General features: G+C 43.0%; 1 protein-coding gene across 3 annotated transcripts in view; it reads left to right on the forward strand.

The window, feature by feature from the left end:
* The first annotated feature begins 80 nt into the window (after positions 1-80).
* Positions 81-23,584, forward strand: part of PRKCA (protein kinase C alpha) — a 395,562-nt gene continuing 372,058 nt past the window's right edge. The window contains exons 1-2 of one of the 3 annotated variants that reach the window (XM_035026216.1): positions 81-449; positions 3,454-3,485. In XM_035026216.1, coding sequence (XP_034882107.1) covers positions 277-449; positions 3,454-3,485 — 205 coding nt within the window. In that variant the 5' untranslated portion in view covers positions 81-276. The remainder of the gene's footprint in view (positions 450-3,453; positions 3,486-23,584) is intronic. The other 2 variants (XM_035026215.1, XM_035026214.1) reach the window with 2 other exon arrangements.

The raw sequence follows: 23,584 nt of genomic DNA on the forward strand, positions 1-23,584 counted from the left end.
GGCGCCGCTCCGGGCCGCCTCTGCCGCCGAGAGTAGGAAGCGCGAGCGCCGGGCGCAGCGCTGTCAGTGAGCGTGGGGCCCGCCGGCGAGCAAGCGAGTGGCTCCGGCTCCCGCGCCCGCTCCGGCCCGACTCTCCCCGGCCGCCGCCGCCGCTTCCGCGACCTCGGCTGCCGGCCGGCGCTCCCGCCCGGGGTCGCCCGCCGCCCCGCCCCCGCCCCCCGGCCCTCCGGGGCCGCTGCCGCTCCCCGGCGGAGGCCAGAGGTGGTTGGGGGGACCATGGCTGACGTTTTCCCGGCCAACGACTCCGCGGCGTCTCAGGACGTGGCCAACCGCTTCGCCCGCAAAGGGGCGCTGAGGCAGAAGAACGTGCACGAGGTGAAGGACCACAAATTCATCGCCCGCTTCTTCAAGCAGCCCACCTTCTGCAGCCACTGCACCGACTTCATCTGGTAGGTGCGCGCGGGCCGGGCGCACGGCCGGGCGCCCGGGGCTGGGGACCGGTCCCTCTCTAGTCCGGGTCACTTCGTCCCGGGGACCCTCGCTCGGGCCCCCCAGTCCCGGAGCGCCTGTTTTGGGGCTGACCCAGTCGGGGAACTTGGAGCGAGCCGGCGAGTCCGAACTCTCGCCCGGAACGACACGCGCGCGCCGGGGACACTCGCGGGCGGGACTCCCGGGGAAGTCGCTGCCAGGTCACACCCCCTACCGCAGGAGGGAGGCTGGCCCCGCGCCGCGGTGACACTGATCCCCTCCGCGGGTCTGGCGGCTCCTCCGTCTCCCAGGCGCGCCCGCCCTTCTGTACGGACAGGGGAGCCGCCGCTTGCTGGATGTGAGCGAAGGGGAGGGCGAGAAAGAGAATCCAAAGGGCAGAGTTGCCCGGAGAAACGCCCGCAGTAACCGGGGAGCGGCGGCGATTGCGCCGCGCGGTCCAAGTTATCGGCGAGCCGGGCTGGGCGACTTCGGGGCGGGGGGAGTGTTGTTTCCCAGCGGGCTTGCACTCCTCTGGAACCTTGGGTCCTTGCCTACTGTAGCTTGTATCTGCTGGGCACGGGAGACTGGACTTCGCAGGGTGAGCCCAGGGAGAGCCGAGAGGCAGCAAACTGTTGAAAGCTTGCACCGGGGGAGGGGAATTAAAACCGAGCAGGCAAACGGCAGGAGGGCAGAGGGAGTCTTTTAAAATAGACCCTGTTAGCACGAGATTAGACCTGCAGCCCGGCTGATGAGGACAGAGGCCTTAGTTAAGAAAACTACCGTAAGGTGTCGGAGTTCAGGTACAGAGTTTACAGCGAATGCGGTCTTGTGGGCCCAGGGGTTTGGGGGGGACTTCTAAAGGGATGGCCCTCAGGGGTCTTTGAACCCTGCGAAGCTAGGCAGAACTGTATATACCTTCTTCTAGTGAGAGCTAATGGCTCTTACTGACTCTCAGAACATGGTGACCCAGCCCCCAAAGTTTAGAAAGCTGAACCGTAGGGAACCCTAGGTGCTCCAGTTTGAGCAGTGAGCAGTTTTTTCTCAGGTTGGCAGATACCCGGCCTTTTTCTATCTCCTGTTCCTGGATGTAGGTAGGAAACTCCCCAAGTCAGAGTTATGGTGAGGGTTCCTTAATTCTGGTCTCTCGTAGGTCAGGGGACTGCACTGGGGTGACAGTGCCACAGGGCCACTAACCCTCTGTGGCATGTATCTTTTGGGGCCCTAGGCAGAACTTACCGATGGCTGTGTGAATCCATTACACCCCGGGGTGGGCGGGCGGGGAGCAACTCCAAGGAGATGAAGTCCACAAATGTGCTAATAAGATGCTTAATTTTTCCTTTATGGATGGCATCTGAATTCACACCAGGGGGAAATCATAAAACCCACAAATAGGCTAATAAGGTGCTTAATTTTTTCCTTTATGGATGGCATTATCTGAATCCATCACATCTGGAGGAAATCACCTCTAAGGGCCCCACAAGCGTCCTAAGATGCTTAACTTTTCCTTTATGGATGGCTATTCGAATCCATCACACCTGGGGAAAAGCATCTCTAAGGGAGTGCCACACACACGGTGCTAATAAGGTGCTTTTTCCTTTCCTTTTTAGAAATCTCAAAAGTACTTTCATGAAAAGCACAGCCACCTTTGCGAATGATTTCCACTGTGTAGTCATTCTATGGAGCAGTTGTGCTCAAAGTAACTATAGATAAGGCTATCTAAAAGAAGTTCTTGGGGCATCAGGGCAAGAGGTTACTGCATCTAGTTAAGGGGACTTGTTCAGCCTCCCATGCCGACTGTGAGATCCCATAAAAAGGGAGCATTGAGACTGCAGACTACTTTTGGGGGTGGGGCGGAGTAGGTGAATTAGGAAAGGGACTTGCAACATACATAATCAGGCTGGCTAATGTCTTTCCACTATCAGTTGCTCTAAAGGATTAGCCCCTGGTGAACTGCTATGGTACTTGAGGTCACCAGGTGTAATGTGAAGTGGAAAATAAAGGTCTCCCTGTCAGCTTCCTCCCTGAGTAATTCCTGTAATACTTCTCCTAATTAGAAACTACTTGAAAGTTCCAAGAAAATATTCACCAGGATTATCTAGCAGTAGTTTTAACTTCAGTTGTCTTTCATTGTGTCTATGGGTCCGTAATTTACAAGTTTAACTATTAAAATACTGATACTTTAAAACTATAAATGTTTGGGCTTAAATCTGTTTGGTGGAATGAGTAAGTTATATATAAAGATACGTGAAGTGCTTTGTCAACTTAAAATGCTATGTAAAGCAAGAGATTATGACTAAGAATTTTAATGCAGTTCATCATAGTTGAAACAGTGTTTACAATTTAATGTCCATGGTAGGGCTCTCTGCTCAGAGTAACTCTTCTAATTTACAAGAACAAAATAGCCTCTGTATTTGCTTTGAATGCTATTGATGCTCTAAAAAAATTAGATCATAACTTCAAATGCAACCAATAAAAATATTTTGTGAAATCTGGCTCCTTTTAAACCAAAATTTAATGTGGGGTGGTACTGTTCGGTGGTTTCTGGACACCTATTTTAAGTACATTCACAACAAATGAAGCCACTTTTTAGTTGTGTTTAGGGAGAAAAAGGATTTTCATTTTGTCTTTAGGGACAAAATTAAAGCACTTCCTTCAACCGTAAAGTATTTGTTGAATATTATAGCTAATTCTGAATATCCTAGTCATGTTCTTGTCTGGAAACTTAAGTATGGGTAACAGTGTAAACTGGAAAGAACCTTGATACATTGAAACAATTCAATGAGCCTTTGGAGGCTATCCAGAGGTAAGTTTGTTTTTTTTTTCCAAAGTTGAATTTATTCAGTACTCTAGGCATGTTTTTCCTATCAAATCATTGGTTTTTATGTACAAACCCTTAATTCTGTGGAGTACTTTGTCTCATAACTGGCTTAAAAATGGTATACAACACAAAATATGTTAAGATACTTTGTTGTTTCTGTTTTTCAGGGGGTTTGGGAAACAAGGCTTCCAGTGCCAAGGTAAGCTGCCACATTGGATTTTATTTTCAAGTACAACACGAAATAAGCATTCCAAACAGGAACAGTATTTCTAGTCCTCTTTGTGATCCAAAAAAAAAAAAAAAAAAAAAAAATTATTTTCAAAATGAGGTCTATAAATTTGGGCCATTAAAAAAAAAAATCGTATCGCCTAGTAATCTGCATATGGAGCTGCCTTTTTCTCATTGGAAAAAAAAAAAACCTTCCTGTAACTTTATTTTTTGCCAAGAACATTCTTGTCAAACTGCTGTCTTTGTGTGGGTGTTGAGGAAAAGAAATGGAATCACTTTGTATTCATGTGGCTTTTCTTGTTCTTGCTCGTTTTTGTTCTTTATCTCTTACCTGGGTTGGATTCTGAAACTAATCTTAGGCCATGCATCATTCTAGTAGTTTTGTGTTTTTGATTACTGATTGTTCAGAACCAAGTTAGCACATATTAAAGTTTCCTAGATTATAATGGGTTGCTGTGCTAGGAGGCATGTTTTTCCTTTAGTGTGAATGTGCCTTTAATGTGTATATGTACTACTGATTGCATCCGGAAAGAAATCCACTTATTTCCAGAAGTCCATTTATTTCCACCTCGGATCTGTAGTCCCATTTTATACACATCAAGTATCTCCTTTCTTATATTCTCCGTTCTGTGTGTCTAAACTTAATACTTGGTACCTTGTGAAGGCATCCCAGGCTCCTAGCCCACCATCTAGCTCTCCTGCTCACTATATTATGTTTGTTTAGTTCTGGTTACATTTCCCATCTGGGCATCGGTTTATTAGGGAAAGTGCGAAGTGTACATTCAACCCAGAAAACCTTATCCTAACACTGTTTAATAGTAAGCACGTTAGGGAGACACTGTGTACTTATAACTCTAAAATTGTGCTAGTGAGGTAGCTTCTAAAGTTCTTCAAATTCATGAACTTGTTTCTTACACTTTCTAAATCTGTTTTTGATGAAGGTATTTTATGGTGTAATCTACCTGCAAGATGTGTTTCAAACCCCTATTGAATAAAAATCACTGAGTTACATTGGGAAATCAAGGGATATTCCTTTAAAGAATAAAGAGAACCGTCTGTTGCATCCCTCTTTACAAAAGATGAAAGGAAGGTGGAGCTCTTTACATTTCTGAGTTGTGGACCTGAATTTACATTAGGCAATATTTGGGTCTCAGCTTGAAATGTGTTTTTTGTTTCTTGTTTTGAAGTTTAAATGTGGAAAGTGTGGTTCTGGGCAACTGATTTGCATCTATTGTTGTAATATTTGGGTGGGAACCTATGGAAACATAAGAACACTTGAGGAGAAAGGAGGCATGCTAAACTGTACCATTTCTTACATACTAAGACTTCAGGATAAGGTTGGTCCCCTTTAGACCTGCTTGTTGGAGTCCGTTTTGTTGGTGAAATCAGTGGCTATATTAGGGGCACAAGGGGGGCCTGCATGATCTCCCCCCCCACCCCCGATTGTATGAACTTTTTTTGAGTGGATTAGCAGATTAATAGTCTTATGTTAGCATAACGGTCATAAAAAGTGAAATTCTATGCCCTTCTCTCTTTCCTTCAGGGATAAGTTCTTTTTAAGATATCCACTCATTGGGGCGCCTGGGTGGCTCAGTCATTAAGCGTCTGCCTTTGGCTCAGGTCACGTTCCCAGGCTCCTGGGATTGAGCCCCACATCGAGCTCCCTGCTCCGCGGGAAGCCTGCTTCTCCCTCTGCCACTCCCCCTGCTTGTGTTCCCTCTCTTGCTGTGTCTGTCAAAAAAATAAATAAATAAAAATCTTAAAAAAATCCACTCATTCATAGCTTTTAAAAACTCAATTTTAAATCCTATCATTTGCTGTTCCCCCACCCCATAGTATATGGTGGATGTCCTTCCCCATTAAAACCTTTGTCCTAACTTACTCAGTGGTGCATGTGTGGGTGTATCAAGCTTATCCATTTCTCTAAGTTCTTACTAGTCCAGTGTTGCTGTCAATATCCTTGGACACTAGTATTTCTGGAATACCTAGAAGAACATGTGTGTACACTGTAAGTTTTAAGGAGTATAGCTACGTTGCTCTCAAAATGTTACAATTTACATCTTCGGTATTGAGTGTTCCCCTTTCCTTTCACTCTTACCAGTATTGGAGAATGCAGATCTTTGACATTTTTGCTCTAGTAGGTGAAAAGGCCCCCTCCCTCCCCCAAATCTTCATCTGGGTAAGTCGGAACATTTTTCAAACTTGTTTTAGCCATTTCTATTCTGTGACTTGCCTTTATCTAATACTTGAAATTTAGTTTTTACGAACTAGACAAAATAGAGCAGTGAATATGTAATGTACTTTATGCACTGTTCTTTGAAGTAAACCACAGGTCTCCTTACATGAGTTTATGTACTGCATCTACAAGTCTGAATTCATAAACTATTTCAAATACAACCTATTTGTAACATGCTATGTGCTTGTCTTGTTTAGTGTGTGTCCTCTATATTTGACTTCGAGTAGACATAATTACAACTTCTGGATGTTAGGACAGTGCTTTTTAACTGCACAAATACACAGTTACCTAACCTTTCCATTTTGACATTCTCAAAAGTACTAACATCTGGCCATTTTATTTTTAAGTTGGCTCCATGCCCAGCATGGAGCCCAACATGGGGCTTGAACTCATAACCCTGAGATCAAGTCCCGGCTGAGACCAAGAGTTGGACACTTGACGTACTGAGCCACGTAGGCCCCCCCTAACATCCGCCATTTTAGAATACATTTAGTTTAGAATATACTTGTTTTCTCTTAATGTTCTTAAAATCTTTCCTGCTCTGTTTGGTAGTCCCATTCATCAAGAGGATATCTCCTCCTCCTCCTGGGCCTTTGGCAACAGACCCTCTGAAGATGGCAGCTAGGGTTGAGACTCTTTTATTCCTTATCAGTTTTCTCACCTGATGGAGGCAGCAACTTTTAGCTCCTCGTATGTAGTAGGTTGCTTTGGTCAGTAGATATAATATCGGTAGCTAAGTATACTTTACAGAGGTGCATATGCTCCAAATGAGTCCATGTAAGATAGCTTTAAAATAGTCCTTATTTCACTTAGTCTCCTAGTTCTTAACATGGACTCAAGATGTGAGGTGTTGTCCTTCAAAACTTCTAATCTGTGCTATTTAGACAGCCTTTTACAAGCATATAAAGATTTTTTTCCCCCTACTTCTTTCCTTCCCCAAGATGTAATCTGTGTGGAAGCAGGAAACTTTTCTGAAGATCTATTGGATTGTTGCCCCTTGTGCTCCGTGGACACTATGCCCTTTAGATTGCAGTCCAGGTAGCCAGCCCTGAAAACGTGGATATTACCTGTGCAAGTCACACAGCAGGATCCCACTGAACATTGGCTGCCTAAAATAGTGAAACCAAGGGCCCTAAACACTGGGGAGAACAAAGAAGGGTGCAGAATAGATCAAGAAGCCACAAAATAATTCTCTTAAGATTCTTAGAGATGAAGACAAGCTTGTCCCTTTGTAGATCTGAAATACCCCCGATGACAGAATTTGCCTTTTGATTTTTGTTTGGCTTCACGTTCTCCTGGCTTGCTTGATCTCCTCAGGGCTGATTTGCTCCTGTGAGTCTAGCAGAGAGCTGGGCCTCACCCACAGCCTATTCCTTCCCTCCTCTCCCCAGGAGAGGGAGAAAGGTTGGGTCTTGTCTGGTCACTGAAGTTGAGATTCAAACCTGGAAGGTCTGTCTTGTGTCGATAGTCTCGTGCACTGGCTGCTTCCAAGAGCTGTTGTCCTGGAACAGCGGAGCCATCCACCACGCTGCTCGAATGTTGTCTTCCTCTGAGGCAGTGGGGCCAAAAGGGTCTTATCTCTTACTTTGACCACTGGAAAAGGGAACGAGTCAACTTGATTTCTCCCCCCCCCCCCCCCCAACAAGACTGGCTCACTTATCAAATTTCAGTGCTAGAAACAGCCTCCAAATGGGACCTGCTTATTTGGTGTGCCAAATACTTACATAGCCTGATACATCTGATTCATCTTAGCATGTTTTTTTTTTTTGCTTTTTCTATTCTTTAATGTCACAAATCAAAATGAACAACTAAGCCAGGATCTTTAAGATACCCTAAAGAGACAGCATCAGAATCCATCCCCACCAATGACCATGATCAACAGGAGACTGGGGCTCTGAATGATCAACACTGGATATTTGAGGGGTCTGTAGGGAATTGAATGCACATTTGTGTGACTTCAGTATGCTGCTCTGAATCCGTTCTGAACCCAGTGCTATTTCTCTGCTAAGCACACACCAAATATTGTGTTTAACCTGTGACTCTAACTGAAGCTCTGTTTTTCAGCAGTTATGGGTTAAAAATCTGTTTCCCTTAGCTTTTGACATTCCATTTTGAAGGCATGTTTCAGGGTAGATCTTTCCATCAGCTCACCTGAGCGGGATGGTGTTTCTTATCCCTTCTATAAGAATGAAAGTTGATGTTTGAGGGAAGAAGAAAGTTCCCCCGCCCTCCCCCTCTTGGCTCTGTAAGCAAAGGAATTCCAGAAAACCAGGCTGATTTAAGGGAGGATGACCTTTAACAGAGAGGGGATGGAGTTGGCATCTTTTCAGAAAAAGCTGTCTAGTTATCACAGCTTATGGGATGCTTATAGGATGCTGGGGGCCAAGCGGGGCGGACACCAAGTGCCAGGAGATAGAAGGGGGGCTGAGGTCCAAGTAAGTTGGCTGCCTTTAACAGATTTGTCCTTATGTACTAGATCAGCCATTCCTAAACTCTTAGCAACAACCTGCTGATTTTTACAGTTGACACCAGGATTTTCCATCTTCAAACCCGGGTTAGCATCTCAGCACCCCATGTCTCATTGGTTACTCCTCAAACTGGAAGCTATGTTAACTATAAGTGAGCTCCCGGGGTTATCAGTACAATTCTGGGGACACCAATCCATGGAAGAGTGTAATTTGAAATTCTGGCGGTTTTGCACTGAGGTCCGATCAAAGGATTTCCGCTTGGAAGATGAAATTGTTCAGGAATACCTAAAACCTAGAGAAGCGCAGTACAGATGGGCAGTTGGAACTGCTTTTTTCCCCCAACACTTTCTTCCTCCACAAAAATGCATGAATACTTGGTAGAAGCAGGGACGCATGGACAGAACTGTTGGGTATTCCCATTCGGTGCTATATCCTTGTTTGGAAACAATTTCTGATTAATGGCTTTCTGAATTGCTACTTTCACTTAGTGCATTAAGTGCAAGCATTCTGTTTTACTTACTCCCCACCAGAATCCGATGCTGTAGCCTATGGAGTGGTTCTTCCTTCTCCTAGGCCGTAGAAACCCTAATTTTTTTATTTAAAGATTTTATTTGACAGAGACACAGAGAGGGAACACAAGCAGGGGGAGAGGGAGAAGCAGGCTTCCTGCTGAGCAGGGAGCCCGATGTGGGACTCGATCCCAGGACCCTGGGACCATGACCTGAGCCGAAGGCAGACGCTTAACGATTGAGCCACCCTGGTGCCCCTAATAATTATTTTTGCAGGTGAATCTGACTTTGGAGTTTCCGCTTTAATTTTATGGTATGATTTTACTACCCTCGGAGTTTTTCACTCTCCTAGGTAATGTTATTCAGACTTAAGTTTTTAGGCCTATGAACCCTTAGTTTGCTCATTTGTTTTCCATCGAAGTATTGTTTTCAATCCAAGTATAGTTTTTAAAATAGCATTCATTGCAGAGTTTCCCGATCAGGATCAAGTCCAGCTCCTCAGGATATTTCAAGTCTGTTTTGCTTTTCCAGACTGGTCTAAGGATGCTTTCCTTTTCTCCACCCACCAGTCATTGCAAATAAGTTGCAGTTTCCCAGAAAGTGTCCTGTTCTAATCCAACTTTTTTTTTCCCCCCCCTCCTAACACCTGTTTCACCTGTGAGTCTCAGCCTAAAGTTTAGTTCGGACCTTTTCCATCCTCCTTGCTATTCTAGATGCTTTCCCTATCCTAGGACCCTTCACCCTGCGTCGTTTGTCTCCTCTGCTAGCCTTGAGAACAAGTGAATCTTATTTCTGTCTCCTGGGTTTAATGCGGGGCCTGGCGCTTGGTAGATGCTATATAAATATTTGTTGGGTGTGTGATTACATAAAAGGAGAGATATGATATGAATGTCCATAACCAGAAGGATCACCGTGACTTCTGCCTGCATACCATTTTTTTAAAATCTAGTTTATAGTTCAAAGTTCTGTCCACTAAGATCTTTAGGTGACTTAAAAAGTATTTTCTGAAGCTAAGCATATCTTTTCAAAATAAAGAACAGAAAATGCTAATTTGTATCTGTAAGTTCTATGCAATGCTAAATCTAATAGGAATAAACCACTTAATGTGCCTCCTGTCTTTAGAGAAGTATCTAGGCATCCGTAATGAATCGTATTGCCACGGATGAAACCAGAGCCTATTCTGGACCACAGCTGGAGCTGAGAAAGGTCTTGGGTACAGGGTGAAAAATTAAAACCAGGGGCGCCTGGGTGGCTCAGATGGTTAAGTGTCTGCTTCAGCTCAGGTCATGATCTCCAGGTCCTGGGATCGAGCCCCACGTCCAGCTCTCAGCTCAGCGGAGGGCCTGCTTCTCCCTCTACTTCTCCCTCTCTGTCTCCTCTTGCTTGTGCTCTCTGTCTCTATCTCAAATGAATAAAAATTAAAAAAAAAAAATACAGCTCCACTACACGTACTTGGTACAGTCCTTTAAATGTTCTATTTTACTTCAAGATGGCTAATAGCTGAAACCCAGACGGTCATGCTCCAGGCAGTAGTAGCTCAACTTTGATTCTGATATTTTTAAACTTCGTGTACCTGAAAGGTTTCTGTGCCTTGATGTGAGAAGGGCCAGATGAGCGTGGCAATAGAAGCACCCGAGTGGAACTATTAGAACTGAATTAGTCACTTTAAAGATCTCAGTCTGTTGAGAGGGGAGACAAATGGTAAATGCTGCAAGATGCTGGATGTGTTGGAGCGCTCACTTTTTGCGCACGTTCATCCCCAGAGCATCCCACGAAGCACAGGATCTTCTCCCCTTAGAAATGAGTGTGCTGAAGAATGTACCAGGCTGGCAGGGTGGAGCAGGGCTTCCTATTCAAACAGTTCTGCAGAAAACATTTTTCAGAGCCAAATGGAAACTTTTTTGGTACTTACAAAGCCTGGATTTATATTAGAGGAAAGAATGATGCCATGAAGGGAAACATGGAAACATTTCTTGGTGACAGAATTAAGGCTTCACTGTCCTCCTGTCAGAATTTCCATGACAAACCTTTATTTCAGGTCTTGTTTTCTACTAAACGGTGAAACCTTAGGTTAGACTTTAAGATGAGAAGTGAACACTTCAGGGTTGGTATTGGTTAAATTCTGATCTTGTGCTGACAGTCAAATCATTCCCCTCCATTACGTTTTTCATAGAAATCTATTTCCAGAAGCCATTTTCCCCTTTGTATAATTTAACAGAGGGCTTTAATGTTTCTTCTGTTCACTAGGCTTATGTCACTAGCTTGACTATGGAGGTGTGGAAAAAGGAAGAGTCGTTCAACTCAGTAAACTTACTCTGGATACTGCTCGTAGTAGGAGATCATGCCAGATGTGTGGACCTGCTCTGTATATCGTGCCAGGCACCGTGGGGCATGGGTCAGAGTCCCTGGCATCAGAGCAGAGGGAAACACTGGGTGAAGAAAACTTCATAATAGAAGTCCAAATGAAATAGGGGTTGTTGAAGCATGTGGGGAGATGTTTTCTGGGCTCATTAGGAGTAGGATACAGAGAATTTCCTTTGAAGAGCTGGGGGAAGGTTTTCTAAAGGGAGGGAAATAACTGGAGCAAAAGGAGAGGAGGGGTGAAAGGCTCATGTTCAGGGAGCAGCATAGACCAGGATTGGGTGGGGGGTGGAGGGGGGCATACTGTTCAGGATGTCGCCAGTGCTGATCCCCAACAGAAAAGCAGATTCCACAAATGTATATAGAACTACATGCTTTTCCCCACATACTGCTTCTGTGCTGACACAGAATTTCCTATCTTTTTAGGTTTCCTAGTTTGCAGAAGGTGGCAGTTACAGGAGATTAAAGCATTGTATCTACATGTGAAAGACAAATTGTATTGGAGCTTAGAAAATAATTTAGAAAGTGCATGGCTTTGACACTATTCCAAGGGGGGGGGGGTCTCTCTCATGAACCTGGTACAATTGATGACAGCATCCTGTTAGAAGTCCAGGGTGTTACAGCGTGGAAATTATATGACCAGAGGTGAGATGCTGAGACAAGATTTGCTCATACACATTAATGAGGGGAAGAAGAACTAGCCTATTTAAAATCACGGTTTTGGAAACAGCGTACTAATTGCAACTTCTGGCTCATCAGTGGTTATTCGTTCTCCGTGGTGCTAAACTCAGGCGATCATAAACCTGATCAGAAACCTTTGTGAAGGAAGGCAGAGGGGTGCTGCAGAGCACTGCAGCTTGGAACAGAAGATGGATTTTCCTGTGCGTTCAGACTTGCAACAGAAAAATTCCTGTACTACTGCTTTGTGGACCTGTGTTTAGGAGATGCTCGTGCCCTGCGGGGAGCTGGCCTTGCCATTCCTGCTCTGTAGGAGCAGACGCAGGGGCAGAGAGAAGTCCGGTTGTTGGTCTGTGGTCTGGTGCTCTTGAGACCAGGTAGATTTAGTAAATATATGGATTTAATGGGCAGTAGTTTACTATCTGAAGCTGTACAGATAAGTAGCCAATCCCTGTTACTTCTCTTTTCTTTCTTTCTTTATTTGACAGACACAGCGAGAGAGGGAACACAAGCAGGGGGAGTGGGAGAGGCAGGCTTCCCACTGAGCAGGGAGCCCAATGTGGGGCTCAATCCCAGGACCCCGGGATCATGACCTGAGCCGAAGGCAGACGCTTAACGACTGAGCCACCCAGGCGCCCCCTGTTACTTCTCTTTTCATCCGTTCTTCCTTTCCAGGATTATCTAATAAAGTAGGATTTGTGATGCCATTTGTTGTAATTAGAATAAAATGCTCATCGATTCAAGAAAGCTAGGCATGTGCTTGTAAAGGCTTTTGTTAGCTTCCGTTTGGATTGGTCTTGAAATTAAGAGGCAGTAAATGAGCTTAATGTATTTTCCTTTTGAATGAGTGCATGCAACTAATCCTTAAAACATGAAAATGGGAGATGACACAAAAAATCTTAGATGCTGCAACTTAATTCTTATCTACTTACAATGTAGAGAATAGTTCAAATTCTACTTTCATCTTATCCTGAGTGTTTTTCTTCGGTGTAATTGTAATCATAAGCTGTGCATGGATGTTTAACATTTAATAGGTGGATTACAAAACAATGATCAAGTTATGAGTCATTTGCCTGATTTCGAAATCTTAATAAATCTTTTTCACATGCTGAGTTTGATCATTCAGTTGACTTTAGTTTCACATTACTTTCTTTAATCCGTATGAGTCATCAAGATGGAAAACCTCATTCTTAAATTTTCTCTCTACCACATGCGTACCTTTAAAAATCCGATGAACATTAAGCAGTTCAGAAGCATGCAGGACTGATTTTTATTTAGGTCTAAATGCAAGTTTAGGGATAAGAGTTGAGATGCATGGTCTTTATTCTCCCTTTTTGCTTAATTGTACCATCAAGCACCATAGCACCTGCTGGTATTGAGCAGAGTGTGTGCTTATGTGATGCAAATTAACTTGCAGAATTGCATTTTATGAAGATTAATTATCCGGCGGTTGCTGGAGTAGTTGGTATGATTAAGACTTGCCTTAGTGGTCTAAAGTGAATCTAATAAAATGTGGTAGAAGAATAAGCTGAAAGGTGAAGGCGTAGAGCAGGGGATAACTCATTGGATGAGGCTCTGGGTTTATTAGACTTTGTATTCTACCTCTCATTGTATTAATGTTTTCTATAACTTAAAGCACAAACTCAGGAAAAATCGTTCATGATAGTAACTTGGATAAGATGGTGAACTGACTCTCATTGGTACAGAGCTAATGAAGGACCAAGTTTTATCTCAGAATTTTGAAATGCACTGTTACCTTTTGGTCCTTGTTTTCATTTCCTGTGTATCCCTTTTATGTTAAATTCGATATGTTTATTTTGTCCTAACAGCTTGCAACTATATGGAGACTTTCTTGGGGTATTTAACTTATTTGAAATGGTAGAATATATTCACATGAGATGGGCAAAACTTTTGGTCACTGAGAAAGAACCTGGACAGCTCTTAAAAAGCATTGGATTTGATATTGCTTAAGTTACATGTTCTTAGGTGATAAAAACATGCTTGTGTTTAAATGTGGGTTAATAATCTGAGTTAATATACATCTAAATCCTCCCCCTTTGTTTTCCTCCTTGGTGAATTCTGTAGTCACAGGATCAGGAAGAGCCAGGTTCTTGGAATTTTATTATTTAAGTAATCTCTACACCCAACGTGGGGCTCGAACTTACAACCCCAAGATCAAGAGTTGCATGCTCCACTGACTAAGCCAGCCAGACACCCCATGTTTTTAGAATTCTAAAGCAAGAAAGGACTATGGAGACTATGTAGTTGAGGTCCTTGAATTTATAGCTGTGGGGTTGGCCAGCAGAGTTTAAGTGACTTGATATAACCACACAATTGTGACCACCTACATCCCTAGCCCCAGCTTCCATCCATTGTTAACTTCCTGCTGCTTGGTAGCTCGTAAACCTTTGTACTCTGTAGCCTCGATTCTTAGGCCCTGTTGCCAGTAAGTATATGTGCTCATCCAATCTCTGTATTTAAAGAAAAGATACCAGGAATCTGCAGACAAAGTAGGCACTAGATTCCTTTTATTTGAAAAATGGCTGTGCCTTCTAGGGATGAATATGCATCTTGCTCTAAAGTCTAGGAGTTTTGTTAAGGATTGTATCTTTATCTTTTATAGTGTAGATGACAAGTCTGGGAATAAGACCTTGAATTTGTGTTGGATAGGACTCTGAGCAAGAGAGAGGACTACTTGAAATTGCATATTTTTCTTTGACTTTTGTCTTTCCAATTTTAACTTTTGATTCTTTAGGAACAGGCCACATTCCTTTTTCTTATCTACTAATCTTACGCTGAGATAGTACACCAGAGCTAATTTTTGTATTTTATATATTACCTGAAATATATATGCACAAATCAATTAGTATCTAGTTAATCTGCGAACGCACATCTTTCTAGTAGCCCCCTAGACAAGATGCGAAGAGTGACTAAATGGAGTCATCAAGTTTACTTGGTTTTTGCCTTCTCTAGTAAAAGTAACTCCACCCTTGGGGTGCCTGGGTGGCTCAGTCGGTGAAGCGTCTGCCTTCGGCTCAGGTCATGATCCCAGGGTCCTGGGATCGAGCCCCGAATTGGGCTCCCTGCTCAGTGGGGAGCCTGCTTCTCCCTCTGCCTGCTTCTCCCCTTGCTTGTACTTCTCTCTCTTTCTCGGTCAAATAAAATCTTTAAAAAAAAAGGTTAATGAATGGGTGCCTGGGTGGCTCAGTCGTTAAGTGTCTGCCTTCGGCTCAGGTCATGATCCCAGGGTTCTGGGATCGAGCCCTGCGTCGGGCTCCCTGCTCGGTGGGGAGCCTGCTTCTCCCTCGTCCTCTCCCCCCCGCTTGTGTTTCCTCTCTTGCTGGGTCTCTCTTTGTCAAATAAATAAAAAATCTTTAAAAAAATTTAAGAAAAAAGTAACTCCACCCTTAGAATTTATTTCCAGGCCAGAGTACAGCCAAATACAGAAGTCATAAGTCATACCTTTATTTTGTAGTTTCAGTGATGTTGATTTGAGGTTTTGACCTTGGAAATAGATACGGTGATAGAAACACAAAATATACAAAATGACAGATCTGATGACGTGTTTGTTTATGCATACCTTTCTCAAAATTTATTTTCTATGTAAACCCAAATAACATAAGTCTTGTAATTTTACCCTGGAAAAATTTTCTTCATGTCCTAGATTCTTGGTGAATTTCCCTGCAATATTCTTGGACATCTTTATTGCTCTCAGTCTTTGAGCCATGTTCAAAATTAGGAAATTCTAAGTGGAAAAAATACCACTGCTGACTTGTGTATGAATAATTTTAAAAAATTTTGATAGGACTTAAGTGTTGAGTGTAGGAAGCTTCCATGCCCCCTTTGTGACTGCTCCTTTGCACCTGCTTTGGATTATAGCTTGCCTTTTCAAGTAATTCTGTTCAGTTCTGGAAAAAAAAAAACACCTTTGAATCTAGGGTGGGCCAGTGAGTGGGGGCTTGTTACTGAGACACCAGCCACATCTCCTCTGCAGATGATTAAAATGTCCCTGGCTGTAACTGGGGTTCTTTTTCATCAAGCTCCTTCTTAAACCTTTGGAAGAAATAGGTGGTTGTTTTTGTTTTGTTTTCCCTTCAAACTGTTATTTTGAACTTAGATTAGGAAAGGTGAAAAATGATACAGGGGGGTTTCCATAGATCACTGGCTTATCTCAGTGTTACATTTTACATATATTTTCCTTATAATGTATCTGGGAGTACCTGGGACTTTGGACCTGTGGAGCTTCCCCTGGTCAGAATTTTTGCTGATCCTGATGCTCATTGTGCAGCATACCACATTCCTCTATTTTCAGCAAAATGGCACCTGGGTGCAGAGGTTTGATTGGACTCAGGTTCAGTCTGGGTCATGGTTTTTTAAGATGCCATTATAACCATGTGCATGTTAGTCACCATGTATATTAATGTGGAAAGAACACCAGTGTATTTTCCTAGCAAAGTATCCCAAATTGAGGACCCTTTAGGTAGTAAAATTGGTTTGTTACATTTTGCTATACGGTATACAACATGGAAACACCTGCATGCTACATGTGGGAAACAGGTGGTCAAGTCTTTCCAAATGTGTGTACATTATACCTCTATGCAAATTTCGGTTTTTACCAAGTACTTACCAAGTAAGGGGGGATGTGTGTGTGGGGGGGGCGTCTATTGGTGGCAGTGGAAAGAATGGCTAATTGTTAAATAGCTATTTACCGTCTGAGCCTCACCCACAGTCCTTGTTCTACTTGTTCTTGGTCTTAATTTCCAACACAAGATCAAAATTGGCACTTCAGAGTAATTTTTGTGCCCTGGAACATCGGGGGGCCAAGAGAATAAGCACATGAGAGGGGAGTTTGCTGTGTTCCTGTTTGAAGCAGTAGATATTCATCTCCTCTTGGACCTGCTGTGTACAGAGGCACGCATTATCTGTTGATCCGGGAGAGGAGGGTTTTCATGAGAATTAGAGGGCCTGTCCACTCAGGAATTTAACACTTAACTAGGTAAGGGGCACCTGGGCGGTTCAGTCTGTTAAACATCGGACTTCAGCTCAGGTCCTGAATCTCAGGGTCCTGGGATTGAGCCCCGTGTCGGGCTCCCTGCTCAGTGAGGGGTCTGCTTGTTCCTCACCCTCTCCTCCTCCCCCCATCATGTTCTTGCTGTGTCTCAAATCTTTTAAAAAAAAATTAAAAATAAAATTTAACTAGGTAAGTGTGACTTAGATGCATAGAGATCTAAAGGATACTTTTATATAAAAAAAAAAAATCACATAGGAAGTGCTAGACTGGTAATCAGGTAATCTTGGTTTGAATCCAGTTTGGGCCCCTGTCCTCTTTGTAATGAGGGAGTTGGCCTCTCTAAGGGGGGTAGCAAATATGTGACATTGTTGCCAGGGGCTGTGGCAGAGAATACTAATCATGATCCTCTTTCAACTTCAGAATCCTCAACTCTGTACTCCAAGTAGCCTTAAATATCAGTTGATTGGAATTGACATGGAAGACCAGCAAACTTACTTGACATCCCTAGGCTGGCTACTTTCCAGGTCCCCTCCTAGCTATTGATCTCTTGAGGATAAGGAAGATGGGAGAGCTTGATCACCTTGCTCAGTGTTTATATTTCTGCCTTTTAATTCTTCCATACGAGGACAGTATCTTTGAAAAATAATCATATGGTACTGAATTTAAAAAATACCATTGACATTTTGAAAGTTTCATGCACAACAAATCCTTGGTTGCTAGGAATTAGTCTTAAGCAGGAATGGAGTTGGTTTAGGATGGGGGGGAGAAGCTCCGTTTATTCCTTGATGCTGTTTTTATTAGCATGTAAAATGTTAGATTTTTTCTGACTTATGGGGCTAAGCTGACAATTTTTACTGTTCAATTTATGTGAACTTCTGAAGAGTTGAAATCTGGTATTTTTTTGTTTTGTTTTTAAAGATTTTATTTGACAGAGGGAACACAAGCAGGGGGAGTGGGAGAGGGAGAAGCAGGCTCCCAAGGAGCAGGGAGCCCGACACGGGGCTCGATCCCAGGACCCTGGGATCATGACCTGAGCCGAAGGCAGACGCTTAACGACTGAGCCACCCAGGCGCCCTCTGGTATTTGTTTTGATTTTTGTGGTCTTTTAGAGTTCTTTGGCCCAAGTAATCACTCTGGAGTCCCCCTTTCTCTTAATCTGTAGAGGAACTACTAGGAGCACACCTTTGTTTTTGACTTTGTGGGGAGCATGATGACGGCTGAAGTAATGGGACCCTAACCTGAGCAGTGGTTGGTGGTAGTGGGAGTACAATGCTCTGTTGAGAAATGCATCAGAGGAAATCAGGTTGGAAGCAGTAAATCAGGATGCAATGTTCCTGAAATTGAACAGAGTTAAGGGAGAGGAGAAAAGCCCTATGGGGTGGGTAGTTTGTGTGTGTGTGTGTGTGTGTGTGTGTGTGTGTGTTGAAATTTTGCTTACAATCCTTTGAGCTGGACAGAACCCTAGGATTACTTTGAGTTTATAAGACTGCATGCTTTTGCATGCACAAATCTTATTTGTGCAAATTTGACCTTTAAAATCTCCATTACTGTCTCCTTATCCCTCTCCTCCTTGTCTCCTTTTTTAAAAAAACCTAGCCTTTCATATGAAGTATTCGGTTTTATGGTTGATGTTGAGGCCTGAAGACTTCCATCTGTGGTTGGCTACTGTAAATCTAATATATACCTAGTACATGTTATCTACCAGGCACTGCTAACTGCTGGGAATAACAGTCACTAAAATCTATTACGTATGGCCTTTGTGTATGGCTAGGTGTAAAGCATTTCACATAGCTATCTTATTTAATCTTCATAATGAAATGAGGACAGGTTATTTTATGGATGAGATGCAGAGGTTGTGTTGCCTGAATTCTACAGCTAAGTGACTGTTTAGCTTAGTATTTGAATATAGATGGTGATTATGGAATATTTTTTTTTATCAAACATGGATTTTTGTGATCTTTCGTCCAAAAAAGTGGTTTTGGAAAGGTAAATTCTTCATGGATTTACATATTTTTGAAACATTACCCATTTTTTTTACAACTTGGTTCCAGATGTTGTTCTCGCCACACACCCCCCCCCCCATCACTCACATTAAAATGTAGAAAATCTGTTGGTAAGAACATGCTCTTTAATTTCCTGTCCTATATTCTGGTGGGAGAGGAGAATATAAAACAAGTGCAGTCAAGCCTGGCAAACATTAAATTGAGGTTTCAAAGATACATGGAATGAGTTTATTTGATCAAAGATTAATTCAGTCCTACCATTTTACTTTCTAGGAGTGTCCTCTCTTCTGTCCTTAACCGAGGTAGGGGAACTTTGTAATTAGTTTTGCTGTGTGCCTGCTCTGTCCATCTTTTTGAACTGCTGCGATCAATTATGTTGAACTTACCAAGAGTCGGATGCAGTCTGGCCATCACAAACTTGGCTTCTCTTAGAATTGGCGGCATGTGCCTTTTTTTTTTTTTTTTTTTTTTGGATTACCAGATTTCCTATTTTGGGTTTCTATTTGACAGGGCTCTAATTTATCAGCATCTGTGAATTCTTGATACTCTAAAGTTCAATAAAGGAGGGATTTGCTGAAGGTGATGTAATCACCTTTGTTTTACTTTTGATAATCAGCTTATTTAAAAATGTTCCTATATTTTTATCATTTTCTACTTTCATAACTTCCAAACATTTGCAATCAGCTCTGTAAACATCTGTCCTTCATCCAAAGGACTTAATTATTTCAATTCCTTTCTGCTCTATCCTTAGATCTTTCTCATTTTATGTAGTTAGCTTTTATTTGAACATTAATACAAGTTTACAGGAGAATTTCACAAAATGAGGTAAAAAACTTTAGGTTATGATCTAGTCAATGGATATATATATATATACATACACACACACACACACACACACACATTAACATTGCTTTATCTGCCCGGCACAGTGTCTAATGCTGGAGATATAAATAAGCCAAACTGAGACCATCTCTGCTGTAATCCCTCTAGTAATGGATCCAGCCACTAATCCAATAGTCACGTGGACAAATGACTATAGACTGCTTATGGAATTATAAAGGAAAAGCATAAGGACTCTGCTAGTGGATAAAAAGGGGGCCTAACTTGGCTGGGGGTTCAGAAAATCTCACCTAAGGAAGCCACATTTGAATGAGCTCTTAAGGTTGAAAAGGAGTTATTTAAATGAAGAAAAAGGGAAAGGCTTTCTGGGCAAAGCAACCAGCTTGTACAGCTTGTACAAGGAAGGGAGCACTGTGTTCTGGGAACCCAAAGCAGCCCTCCATTACTAGAGTTTTTAAAGCAAATCTAACAATCTTAGTCTTTTTTTTTTTTTATGACTAAAATCATAAAAACAAGCATTTAATATTGCATATCTGCAGTAATGCATTCTTTTTGTTAGAGCAGTCATGAGTCATGACCATAGCTGCATAGCTATGGCAATTCCAAGAAGAACCTTATCAAGCTAAAATTCTAATTATGTTTCATGAACATGACTTGAATGATCAGTCAGGGAACATTGATGCTGTTTTCTAACCTCCACTTTACGGGTTTAGTTGGTGAATCCTTTATTTTATTTTCATTTTTTATTTATTTTTTAAAAGACTTTATTTATTTATTTGAGACAGAATGAGAGAGAACACATGAGAGGGGGGAGGGTCAGAGGGAGAAGCAGGCTCCCAGCCGAGCAGGGAGCCCGATGCGGGACTTGATCCAGGGACTCCAGGATCATGACCTGAGCCGAAGGCAGTCGCTTAACCAACTGAGCCACCCAGGCGCCCCAAATCCTTTTTTTAAATTGAGGTATAGTTGACATACACAGTCTCAGGTATACAATATAGTGAATTGACAGTTCTATACATGATGTAATGCTACGGTAAGTGTAGTCCTTCTCTGTCACCATACAACCTTATTACAATAGTGACTATATTTCTTGTGCTGCGTTTTTCATCCCCAAGACTTGAGAGTCTCCTGCTCTATTAACTGAGCTAGACAGGCTCATCCCCGAGACTTAGAACTCGAAGTTTGTACCTCTTAGTACCCTTCACCTATTTTGCCCATCTCCCCCCACACTCGGGAGTGTTCTGAGTGAGGGTGCAGAGTGACAAAAAGCTGGAGAGGTAGGCAGGTGCCATCCTGCAGATCTTGAATAGAAATCTTTAACCCAGTCTTTTAGCCTAGGATCCATGAGGATCTTTCACAGAGCTTTAAGGCGGAGGGTAGCCTGGTCAGAAATTCCTTGGAAAGGATCACACCTGTCCTATGGAGAACTAACTAGAAGTGGGCAGAAGTGAATGGGGCAGCCCAATGAGAGACCGGTCCTCATTTTGGTGAGAGATTTCCTACAACTGGAGAGGTCATGGTAGAGAGATGTTGACAAATCCAGGGTCTATGTAGGTGAAATCAGCTGGACATGGTGGTGAATTGGCTGTGGAAGGGGATGGACAAATGTCAAAGATCAGAAGAGTGATGGTGTCACTCAGTATTGTGTAGCAAGTGAGAAGACCAGATTTTGGGAGGAAAGCATAAGACTTTTGAACCTGTTGAAAGAGGTGCCTTAGAGGTCTCCAAAAGGGCTGAAGGTGAAAGTCAGGAAGGCCTCTGGATTCGGCCACTGGAGCTGAGAGGGGTGGCCAGAGCTGGTGAGCAAACATGATTCATCTGCTTACAGGTAGAATTGAATGACATGGCAAGGATTAGTATGCCTGGGGGAGAGGGCCAATACAGTCAGCATAGCAGAACCCTGACCTCCATTGGCTGTGTAGATGAGAATGAGCATGCCCGAGAGGGGAAAGCAGGCTGTCAGTGAGGCAGGAAGAAAACCAGGGGCTCTGGTATAGGAAAGCCAAAGGAAGAAGGCGATCTGTTGGTGTAGACAGGATGAAATTTACAGATGGGAGCTGTGTTGATGGGATGTTGGGGGTGGAGCTTTATTGCCGTAGGGCAAAGAGTAAAGGACATAGAGATGACCGCTATCTGAGCAGTAATTCCCTGGATAGTTACTGAGACTGTTCAGTTAAATACATCCTGTTTACCCAGAGTAGTTCTGTCTTTCCATGAATTGTCTTTGAGGGTATGGCTCCCTGGGAAGGTCCGTGTCTTTCAACCAACCAGGTTGAAAATGTTATCCTTTCATTCTTTAGAAAGAACCCTCAGAAAATGGAATTCTTGAAACATTTTTATGCACTCAACACTCGGTCTTTACCGAGCTGTCTTGACTCCTCTCTGCTTCTCTCTTGGGTATTAATTAATACAGAGGGAAATAGCTGGGATAAGCTGTTCTCAGCTAATCAAGGGAGGTACGTACCCCAGTCATTGCCCCTCTGCCTTTACTCAGCTAAGACATTTATATATATCCGTAAAAGGACTTTATTTTTTTTTTTAGTTGTACAGCTGTAATATCTATCCATCCTATCAGAGATAAAACGGATCAGTAGGCAAGCAAGCATTTGTCAGTGTTTGAGAGATTTTAAGCTATGATATTCCATTAGAGACTTCATTTTCAAGTATTTCATTAAGAGGGCCTCAGCATGATTTCAGGAAGAGGTATTTGGAGGGTCATGTGCTTGAGAACTAGATTACAGAATTTTATAAGATGAACTTTAAAACAGCAACAGAAAAAAATTTTGGACTCCTGTCTGTGTGGATGCGGCTGGTGGTAGGATTAATGGGTTCAGACTCTGGGAATCCTGGTAGGAATGAAGAAGGCACATGCTTGCACTCTGTCTACTCATAGACTGTTTATTCTCTCTTCCTAAGAATTTTGTCTGTTAGTACTCCATATTTTTAACCCTGGAGCAATTCCATAAATGAACAAGGGGGCGTGTCTAAGATTCTACTGATGAAGACTGCCCTGAAGATAAGTTTTAGTGGGTGCTTCTGGAGAAATTTGTAGAAATGGAGTGTCAGATAATTTAGGATCTTAGCTCCCTGGTTCTTGGACTTGTGTCCAAGGAGGGGTTGGGCATGTGACGGTCTTCGTTGTGTATTCTGAGAACCCGGTCTTGGTAGTTTAGGTGGAAAGACTATACCCTGAGCTTCCTGTCTTCCCACCGCCTTGCATCCCCCCTCCCCCCAACCCTCTGGAGACTATGTGGTTGGTACCATGTTCTGTATTTAATATTGTTACACTTTGATTGTATTAGTTGGGATTGGCAGTTCCATGCCCAGGCAACACATTCATCCCCCAATCACACTGGTAGCTTAACACAAGAGGTTTGCTTCCTCCTTGCCGTACACGTCCACTGTGAGTCCGGGAGTGGACTCTTGTCCACACGGTCTTGTAGGACGTCGGCATCTAGCACCAGAGGCTGCCTCCTTCAGAAGCTAGGGAAAGAGAGACCAGAGTATCCACCCACATGGGCTCCTCCTCGTTTCAGCTCGCAAAGGACACCCTGCTTACTGCTTGTTGGCCAGAGCAACGTGACCTTCCAGTCAGGGCGGGGGAAACGATTGGAAGTGACTGAGAAGAATGGGAATATTTGAGTGTTCTGGTCCCTGCTACATCTGTATTATCTTTATTTCTGGGAAGGAAACTGCTGACAACTGTATTGTTAAATATAACCTTAGTTGTTAAATGCATTGCTACAGCCTTAATGAAAACGGTCTTAAAGACAATGTCAAGTACACAGTGTTTGCCTTGTTAAAGCACTTATTTTTATGGCATTTTTTTTTTTTTTTTTTTTTTTTTGCCTTTTGAAGACTTGATCAGTATTTTCCTTTTGAATCTAACGACCAGAGCAGGAGAAAATGTTTTTGCCCCATTCATAATAGGATGTGTAAATGTACTACCTCTTAGGATAGACCC

This window comes from Mirounga leonina, unplaced genomic scaffold, assembly GCF_011800145.1.
Source record: "Mirounga leonina isolate KUSES-001 unplaced genomic scaffold, KU_Mleo_1.0 Mir_197, whole genome shotgun sequence".
NCBI lineage: Eukaryota > Metazoa > Chordata > Mammalia > Carnivora > Phocidae > Mirounga > Mirounga leonina.